The 9,699-nt window shown below is 42.7% G+C and overlaps 1 protein-coding gene across 1 annotated transcript; it reads right to left on the reverse strand.

The window, feature by feature from the left end:
* Positions 1-929: 929 nt before the first annotated feature.
* CDK1 (cyclin dependent kinase 1) lies at positions 930-8,751 on the reverse strand. The gene is made up of 7 exons (XM_041404903.1): positions 8,569-8,751; positions 7,030-7,186; positions 5,854-5,977; positions 5,299-5,469; positions 4,585-4,748; positions 4,317-4,458; positions 930-1,267 (listed from the first exon to the last, which is right to left on the reverse strand). The coding sequence occupies exons 1-7, from the start codon at positions 8,603-8,605 to the stop codon at positions 1,154-1,156; spliced, it is 909 nt and encodes a 302-aa protein (XP_041260837.1). The 5' UTR covers positions 8,606-8,751; the 3' UTR covers positions 930-1,153.
* Positions 8,752-9,699: the final 948 nt, after the last annotated feature.

Below are 9,699 nucleotides of genomic sequence, written 5' to 3' on the forward strand. Positions count from 1 at the left end.
GGTAAGAGCCCAAGTGGTATTTACCTCTCACCATGCTGCTTGTTAACAAAAGGTCTAACAGTTTTAGCTACTCATGGACACAAGATGATGAACTGGATGGATGTCATCATCTCCACTGCTTATAGTGTCCAGTCAGCAGCTGTAGGACAGGGCTCCTACAACCCTCACTGTTTAGAGTTCATAGCAGTGCTTTCACACACCTGATTTAGAAATCTAAATACTTTCAGTACTGTTCCCCACTGTGCTGCAAGCCTTGGCCCCAAGCAGCAAGGAAAGGAGCACAACAGTGCCTAGAGCAAATACAACTTAGACCAGATGTACACCCCCATCCCTACTGATGTGTCTGAAGGCCACTGAAGGTAGGAATTGGAAACTAACACACAATCCATTATTAGTACACATCTTTGAACTTTATTTGAACATTTCACAATATTCTCACCTGTTCAGTTAAATGCCAGGGAGCTTTAAAAAGCTTCTGCTTTAATTATGAAAAAGTCTGGAGCTATGTGGTATCTCAGTTTATGATTACAATTCCTAGGAGTTCACAACAGCAAACATCTTGGTAAATTCTTGGGCCTCCAAGATAATAACAAAAACACAGAGCAAGGGACTTATCTCAAATAATGATTTGCAGCTATCCTGAAAAACTCAAAATCAGTTTGGCCATCCACACTTTTGTAAGTTGCTGTTCTTCAGCGTATCTCAGTGTCCTTTGGCACATCAGTTGCCATGCTCAAGTAAAACTGTAACTGACATGACACTGAAACAACTCAAACTTGAGAATTTCCTACTATATCAGGAACAACCATTTAGAAGTTTGGGTTAGCACCTTTTTTAGCCAAGTGGTGCCTTTCCAGTGCATTCCAAAGAAAACAAGAATCCTTCTGTAGAGCAGCTGTGGCCTGGAAATAAGTTCAGTCCTTCACTGGGGTTAAAGCTTTATTTATAGAAAGTTGACTGCATTAATTGCAGCAATATTTGCATTGTATTTGAACTCAGCACTAACAGGTTAATATTTACATTTAGATAACACTTAAACCAAAACAAACTGAATACAGCCAATCTTAAGAGCAAAAAGACAGACATACAAATGACAGACTTAAGAGTAAAAGTAATCACGATTATTTCACTCTGGATGACTTAGTCCAAAGCTCTATTTCTTAATCAGATTAGCAGGAAGAGTGGATTTGTCCAAATCATCAAAATATGGATGGTTCAAGGCCATTTTGCCAGAAATCCTTTTTGCAGGATCATAAATTAACATTTTCTGGAAGAAGAAGAAAAAAAACCACATTTACTCCCTCAGGAAATGTGAGCTAAAATCAGGTTAATTAGATAGATATTTTACCATAATAACAATAAAGTAACTGCAAAGACATTTTCCCCCCTTTGTTCTGTGCTCTCCTAGTTGGAAAGTTATTTCCCCTACAAGTCAGTAGCAGTGTATAACATCTCAGAAGATGAAGAATTCCATTTACCCCCTGTTCAATGACCCAGCCCTCGCCTGTGTCTGGGTACCACATCCACTGAATGAAATCCAGAACCAGGCAGCAATAATTGCCTCAGCCTCTTACTGAGGGAAATTAATAAATTTTAGGCTGGTAAAGGCCTAAATGTTTACACAGACAAGTGGTCTGACCCTTGTTTTGTTACTGACATTGAGCAAAGTGACATCAAATGGCTTCAGCTCACGTTGGTGACTTGACCTTAAAATAAGACAATGCTCACTCAGTTTTAAAATCCAAATTGGCAAATAAACTATAAGTAGGTAGAACTGAAGAAAACAGTTAACACTTGAGTCTCTGCAATAAAATACTTCAACTGAATATACCTCAAAGGTGATAAGAGCAAAAAGAGGGGGTGTCACAGCCATTAAAATAACTCCCAGAAATTCCTAAAACAGGAGGAAATTTGTTATCCTAGCCATTAATAAAGAAACTATCTATAGCTTATAGAAGGGGTGAAAACAGGAATGAAGCATTCAGCAGTTTTGTACTAGACAAAGTCTTTTCATTTCTCCTTAATAAAGGACAGACCATTTCAAATTCAAGTAATCAGGATTCCACCAGCTGCCTCTCCCCTGTCTGCACAACAAATCTGTTTTCCATAACAAAACTTAACTAGTCTTACTCTGCCCGGTATTCAGTCTTGACATTTAATTATCTTTACACTTCTTTCTACAGAGAGTCTTCCAGGTTGATTTAAACCACTGAATTTGCATTTATATTCTCTGAACATCTTCCAAATGCAATGCTGCCTCTAGATTTAACCTTGCATGTCCAGTTTTACCTTGTGGCAGGTTCCCATTATCTAGACCTAGAACAGTGTCCTGTAGTTAATTCTGATATCAAAGGTTCTCTCAAAACTGACTCAAAGAGGGGAATTTCTCTGAAAAAGGGATGCTGTGACACTGAGACTACAGCACCACAACTGATAGAGCCAAGTGAAGGAAACTTCTCTGAGCAGTCTGGAACATTAGTTTTCCCTGGCACCTACTGTCCTGATAATTCAAAGTTTTTGAGGACAGCCATCAAGTGCTTTGAAATGCTGGCCATAGAAGTAATTTAGCTTATGAAGTCTTAAACTCACAACCTCACTCATGCAATTTGAATTACACATGTTTGTGTTAAGACATTTTCAAAGACATCTCCTTTACATACATCTGCAATAGTCTACAGAAAAAAAAATTAAACATTGAAACATTTTTCATTGACATATCTGAGCTTGTACTCTAGAACAAACTATTTCCTTTTGTTGCCTTTAAAGTTATATTATGGGTTTAAAAGGCTTAAAAGTGCCCTAGGAAACTTAAAGGGATTCCAGTCAGGAATACCATGTCACCAGGCACTGATAGAAACTAAAATGTTAACATCTATTAAGGCAGAGCTGTACAAGACTTTAGAGAATTTAATATGCTTTGAGACTAGAATTATGTTAACACCATGAGGAACTAGTACATTTTTTTTGCCTTTATTAGCAGCAGCCCCAACCACTGATGTGAGTGAAGCCCCACCCAAGCTCAGATGAGCCCTTGGCAGGTCGTTTTCATGCAGCTGTTTTAGCAAGATTCTCCTGCCTGTTCTTTTCATTTTAGTTTGTAAATAGAGTCAGCAGCAATTACTTCAAACTGATTTAATAAAGATGCTGTCAGGGGTCTTATCTCTGTAAGACAACTGTGCTGCAAGGCTCAGAGCTATCCTAGATAACTACATGTTCAACAAATGCTCAGGCTGTCAGTGTCAACTGGGGCTCTGTCCTCCCAAAAAAACTGCGAGAAATTGTGATCATTTGAGCTTTTTGGGTAACACTGCTTCATTCAGAGTATTCTGCCACATTACCAATGAACTGCTGATGTAATGAACTGCTTTGTGACTGCTTACAGCCAGGTACACAGGTACTGCTGGACGAGGGGGTTCTGAAATGTCAGCTCGTCTTGAGACACACAGAGCAGCCAAGCCACACCCCCATCTGTAGGGTGCACTGTACAAATGCAGCTTCAGAACAGGCAGAGGACAGCCCAGGTACATTATTATACCTCAGGACATCTAAGAGCACACCTAAGATGTGACCTAAATTAGCTCTCAGTGGCAGCACACGAGCTGGAGAGCACTAAATGGAAAAGACTGATGAAGAGCTTGCCAATTAAAAGCCTGGTGTGGTAGTTTAATTGCCTGGCTACAGAAGTAAAGGAAACTCACACTAAACACAAAAGATACCAATTAAAAGTTAATACACCACAGCCAAAAATATTTAGCTCCAAATTTAAGGGCAATTGAGACAGACAATGCAGACAGACTTGAACAAAGTTTCTTGTCTCAGCTAATCAATACATTCAGCTGTTTCTATCCTTCTTTATCCAGTTAAGACATCATGGAAGTTTAACCAAGATGAGCCCACCAAGATTAATCCACATGCTACCATAAAATAAAGATTTCCAACTGGCTTGGCAGTCACACAGCCACATCACAAGTGGTGCTGGCAGCAGAAAGGTGACAGCTACTTTATGGGGAGAAGCCTTCACTTAAACCTCTTTATAAAGACTAATCCTCACTTTTAAGTTGTACCTGGCTTATTATTATAAAAAAACTGAGGCATAATTGCTTCATGTGAAATATAGTCTGGTATTACTTGTGAAAGGAATTAATGTCACACAAGGTGTCAGTTCTACAAGAATGAAGCTCATATGACTGCTGATAGCTTGAAGATCTCCATATTTTCCTTCTAGCTACAACTGATGAGTACAGCTTTGTGTATCCTAGAGTATTTCAAAAAGCCCACTCAGGTTCTTAATCAGCAGTTTAGGACAGACTACTTACAGCCAGCAGATCAAGTCCATCTTTATCCAAGTTTTTGACATGTGTTTCAAGGCTGACAGGTTTCCATTTTGGGAATGTGTTTTTATAGTCTTGCAGGGATTCCACCTCAGGCCATACCTCGTTGTTGGGGGTCCCTAAAGCTCTGTGCAAGCATAAGCAAAATGTTAAGCAATTTAGTCTGAAATCTGTTATGTGCTATTACATTTTTAATTACACACAACTTGCGTGGTGCCACACAGGTAGCAAGCAAAGATTCAGCCTTACACACCTGAAGATTCTGAAGATCTGGTCAATCTCTGAATCCCCATGGAAAAGTGGCTTTTTAGTTGCCAGCTCAGCAAATATGGTTCCTATGCTCCAGATGTCTACAGGAGTAGAGTAACGAGCAGATCCCAGCAGCACTTCTGGAGACCTGTACCACAGTGTCACTACCTGTGCAACAAGGAAAGGTTCAGTTTGTGCAATCATGTCTTTTAACTGACTGCAAGATAAATGGCTCATTTGTTATTAAGCAGCATTCACAGTTTTTTGCTAAAAATACCAGTGCTATAAGTTTTAGTGGAAGTGTAATACTAGTTTCAAGCTTCATTTGTAGACAAACCAACTCCACTGCAGTAGCTTCTACTTCAAGAAAAGCAGCTGCCTGCATAACTTCCCTAAGAGCAGGAATCCTTTGGCACCCAGCCACAAAACCCCTCAAACCCAAGTGCTGTGCAAAGCAAAAATGCCTTTATGAGACAGTGAGCAACAAGTTTGAGTCCATCTGACTCACTCTGAGTGGGATTCATGAAATGTTTCGGAACCTTACAGCGAAACCACAGTCAGAAGTGGCAAACTGTTTTGGAAAACAAAACATAACTTTTTCATAGCTTTGGTAGCTTATGGCTTGAAAAAACTGATTCTTTTTAGCTGCTTCAGAATCAGCTCTTAGCAGGAAGCAAGTACACACTATCCAAACCACCAGAAGTGTGTCCCAACTCACTTCATGCGTGTAGACCCGCACTGGAATTCCAAAGGCTCGGGCCAATCCAAAGTCTGCCAGTTTAATCACTCCCTTGTCATCTATCAGGAGATTCTGAGGTTTCAAGTCTCTGTGCAGAACTCTTCTGGAGTGGCAGAAGACAATGCCTTGCAAAATTTGGTACAGATAACTCTAGAAGGGATGAGGTGGGAGGAAAGAAAGAAAGGAGTTACCTTCAGTACATGTCAGTGTCCTGCAACACAAAGGTGTTCCCTTCATTAGCTCTCCCCACAGCAGCAGGAAATGGAGATCCAAAGCATTGCAGATACTGAGTTAGTACCAATCAAAAAGCTACACAAATTAATTCTGAAGATTAGTTTAAGGCAGTTTAATCTCACTAGTTAAAAGATTTTCAAGTGGCATTTGAAAGCAAAACTCACATTCTTATCATCTGCTGCTGCTTATTTAACCTTTCACTTCTCCTCAAGGAGTTAATTATACTGAATAGAAGAGCTGCTCATGTTTTAGTAGGTCATCAGTAAATTCCCTCTTAGGTTAAGAAATTCTCCTCCTTACCTTAACACGTGAACGCTCCAAATACTGGCCAGATGGAATACTATCCAAATATTTCTTGAGATCCATGGAAAGGAATTCAAAGACGAGGTACAGTCTTGAATCCTGCATGAGAACATCCTGAAGACTAAAAATTGAGTATACAATTACTTCCACTCCAAAATGCATGAACTCCCATTTCTTTTCTCAACAGAGACACAAGCTGATATTTCCAGATTCCTATTATGGAAGTCTAAAAGTCTTCAAACAACAGACTTGGTGAGTTATACTGTCATCTGGAAAATCAAGTGTATCTAAAATAGTGTCAAATTGAGATAAAAGCCCATAACCTTCCTCTTAAACTTATGTTCTCTCAAATCAGACACAGGAGTCTGAAGAAAAAATACTTTTGCCGTTAAAAAAAAAAACAACAACTCACCCCTGTGGGTTTTGGTGACTAGCTTCTCTTTGAAGCTGGCTTGTCACAGAAGAGCCTGAATTGCTAGGAACTTAATGGAATATTTAATAGGAATCCAATAGACACAGCAGGATTTGCACACATTTTGAAGTATCTTCTCCATCCTTACTGGAGTGTAAGGGTTCCTAAACCCAAACATACACACGCTGAGACACTACCTGGCTGGAACCTGGCCAGTTTTGAGGCACATTAAAGTATTTTGCTGCATCAAAGAGCAAGCAAATATGTTGTGGGAAGACAACGGCTGCAATAATTTTTACACGTCAAGCAGTCACTGATGGAAATTTCACTCATAGCTCAGGTGTGCCAGCTATGACAACATCAAAACACATCTAAATTCCTGTTATAGAACAGCAGGGAGAACACCACAACACTTAAGTCAAACAGTATTCCAAGGTGGTAAACAAACTTCTGAGTCTGCCCAAAGTAACAGCTGCAGCCAGTTTTCATGAGGTATGCCTCCATTCTCACAATAACCTCTTGAAAAGAAGGTACAGAAATTCCTAAATTAACAAAAATTTGCCTAGAATGAAAAGAGGCAGCATGAGGAAGGTTTAATTAGAAAACTGGCATAAATATGGAATTTAAAATATTTGCTGCAAAGCAGACACTGTACTAAGCAGAGAGGTTCTCACCTCACCAGATGAGTGGAAAAATAATTTATGACCTGATGGGACCTAGTGCCCCTCCAAGAATTTAGCTAAATACCAGTATGTGCATACCAGACTATATTGGGATGATTCAGCTCTTTTAATAAAGAAATTTCTCGGATAGCAGTACTTGGAACACCTTCCTCCTCACTTTCTAGACGTATTTTCTTCATTGCAACCACTTGGCCTGTGGTTTTGTGGCGACCTTTATACACAACACCATAGGTACCTGAACAAAAAGACAGTGAAACAAATATAGGAAGTACCAGCTTCAGGTACAAATGAATTATTGCAAACACGAGCTGCTACGTAGGAAAAGTGCTTAAAAATGGAGTATTGGTTTAGATTACAAACTACTACTTGGCTGTAGAGTTAAACTGAGCAATATTTTTGTTTGTTTAAGGAAAGCCACCCATGAAGTGTAGCATTTGTTAGGACAGGGCACTTAGAAGCCTAAGTGTGAAAGGTGAATATTTGAAAGACGTAGTTATAAAATCAGATACTCTTTGAGTTTCAAGCTGATTAACTTTCAGGCAGTATCATTATAAAGGACTGTGATTTTGCCAATGATACATCATATTAAAATGCTAAAGGTTTAGCTGCAAATGGAAGTAGTGCTCCTTCTGCAGTCTGAGATCCAGCCATCCATGGGTGTCAGCTGTAGAAACACCTCTGGCACAATGCTCAGTGCAGGACAGAGGCTAGTGCTGTGGATCTCAGCAGAAATTGGAACCAAGAATAAATCTCAAATCAATCCATCTTAATTATCAGTGCTCACAGAAGTAGAACTCTCAAACCAAGAAGCACAACCCTTCTTTTTACCATTTTTGAAGCATTAATTCCTCACATGAAGCCCAAACTAGTTTATTTCAGAAAGATTCAGGCACAAGGCTTTGGTTACAAGGCTTTGTTATAAGATCCAAGCACACCTTTTGCTATTGCCTCAGAGTGGGCACTCTCAGAGCAATGTACTTCAAACTCTCAGTTTATAAACACAGACTTCTACAGTGATCACAGGCCAGGTTTCCAGTAACAGGGGGGTTGTGACCAACACCTGCACTGAATCCATCCTCTTAGTGCCTCAATGTGAAGTAACTGTTAAAAAATCACTTGTCCACAGAGCTCTGCTATCTTGCTTTCCTTTTACACCTGCACTGCCTGTATATCATCAGAGCAGAACAATCCAGAAAACACTACTCCCTACCAGCAGCTCCAAGCAAAACAACACATTGCTCAACTTCAGGGGCAACTGGTAAGTTCACACTCAAGAGAAATGGGGGAGCTTCCTAAACTGTAAGCTGTTTTCAGGACTCAGAACATATTTTTTCTCCCTTCTGAAGGAATGTTACACCGTTAGCCATCAAAATGAAGGCAGACACTTTTCAACACTGGTCAGCTGTTTTTAAAAAGACCATGTCACTTTCCAAAAAAGGGGCAGGCTGAAAGTTTTTGCAGATACACATAACTACCACAGTAACTAAGCCACAGGCTTATTTGGCCACTTGGTTGAATCTCAGTGTTTCCTGTTTCAGGCAGAGTGCACAGATCTTCTGGGACACTTCAGAGCTCAAACTGTGGAGCATTTAAAAGCTCACTGCTCCCCACGCTTACCTTCCCCAATCTTCTCTATTTTCGTGTAATCATCCATTGTTGTGGTTATCCCTGAAACAGACGGGAAAAAGAAACAAAATGAGGGTGAACAGTTGCTGTCCTGAACACAGACAGGTCACCGGACCCGTGCCAAGCCTTTAGAAGCGAGTTGTGCCTCACATAATTAAGACGTAATGCGAAACACGTAACTGCTCTCACCAACAGAAACACACAACACGTTTATTCCAAATTCCAGCTACAAAAACTACACCCCAAGCTACGAGAGGGCAGCGATTCCAAGGCGGAAAAAAAAAAAAAAAAGAAAAAATCTTTGAAGAAAACCCCTCCAGGGATCTGAGGAAAGCGCACCCTGCTCATCACTTTTACCTAACTACGGGCTCAAGAGGAGCGAGCTAGAACCAGGAGTGGCACTGGGGGACACTCCGGAACCGGGTGTCAGCCACGCCAGGGGACGCGGGCCCAGCGTGTCACCGGGGCGTGCCCGCACGGCGGGAGGCCGGGACGGGCACCAGCTCCGGGGGTTACGGACACCGAGCAGAGCCCGGTTCCCTCCGCCTGCAGCGCAGCCCCCGCGGCGCTCCCCGCTCGCAGCGCGGCGCTCCGGGGCGCTCCCCGCCGCAGGCCGGGCCGGCGCCGCACGAGCCGGAGCCGCCGCCGCACAGGCACGTCCGCAGCACCGCGCGAGACGGGGGCGGGGCCGCCGCGCATTCGAACCGGCCGCCCGCCGCGCTCCGCCAATAGCGCCGCGCCGGGCCCGTTCAAAGCGGCCAATCAGCGCGCTCCGCGCCAAAGCGAGGCCCAAAGGGCGGCTTTCGGCTCCGCGAGAGGGGGAGGAAGGAAATAGAGAAATGCTGCGCGGCCGGGCGCGGCAAGCTTAGGGTGCACCGGACGTCCCCTTGGTTCGCCCTCACCGCGAGTGGAGGCTGCCTGGCGGGGCGGGTCGGGCCGCGTAGCCCTAAGCCGGTGACACGGGGGCGCTGGGACGGCACCGCTGGGCGGACTGGTCCCGATCCCACAGTTACGGAATAGGTCAGCAGCAAGGGACACCCGTGGGTCACCTGGTCCCACCTCTCTGCTCACGCAGGACCGTCCCAGAGCACATGGCACAGGATCGCGCCCAAACGGTTCTGG

Source organism: Onychostruthus taczanowskii, unplaced genomic scaffold (assembly GCF_017590055.1).
Source record: "Onychostruthus taczanowskii isolate IOZ18803 unplaced genomic scaffold, ASM1759005v1 scaffold22, whole genome shotgun sequence".
In the NCBI taxonomy this organism is placed as follows: Eukaryota; Metazoa; Chordata; class Aves; order Passeriformes; family Passeridae; genus Onychostruthus; species Onychostruthus taczanowskii.

Excerpts from the sequence above, each read along its gene's own strand:
- CDK1 (XM_041404903.1), bottom strand. The coding sequence starts at position 8,605 with ATGGATGATTACACGAAAATAGAGAAGATTGGGGAAG. Across the intron at positions 7,187-8,568 it reads AATAGAGAAGATTGGGGAAG|GTACCTATGGTGTTGTGTAT; the intron begins GTAAGCGTGGGG and ends CTTTTTGTTCAG. Across the intron at positions 4,459-4,584 it reads CAGATCTTCAGAATCTTCAG|AGCTTTAGGGACCCCCAACA; the intron begins GTGTGTAAGGCT and ends ATGCTTGCACAG.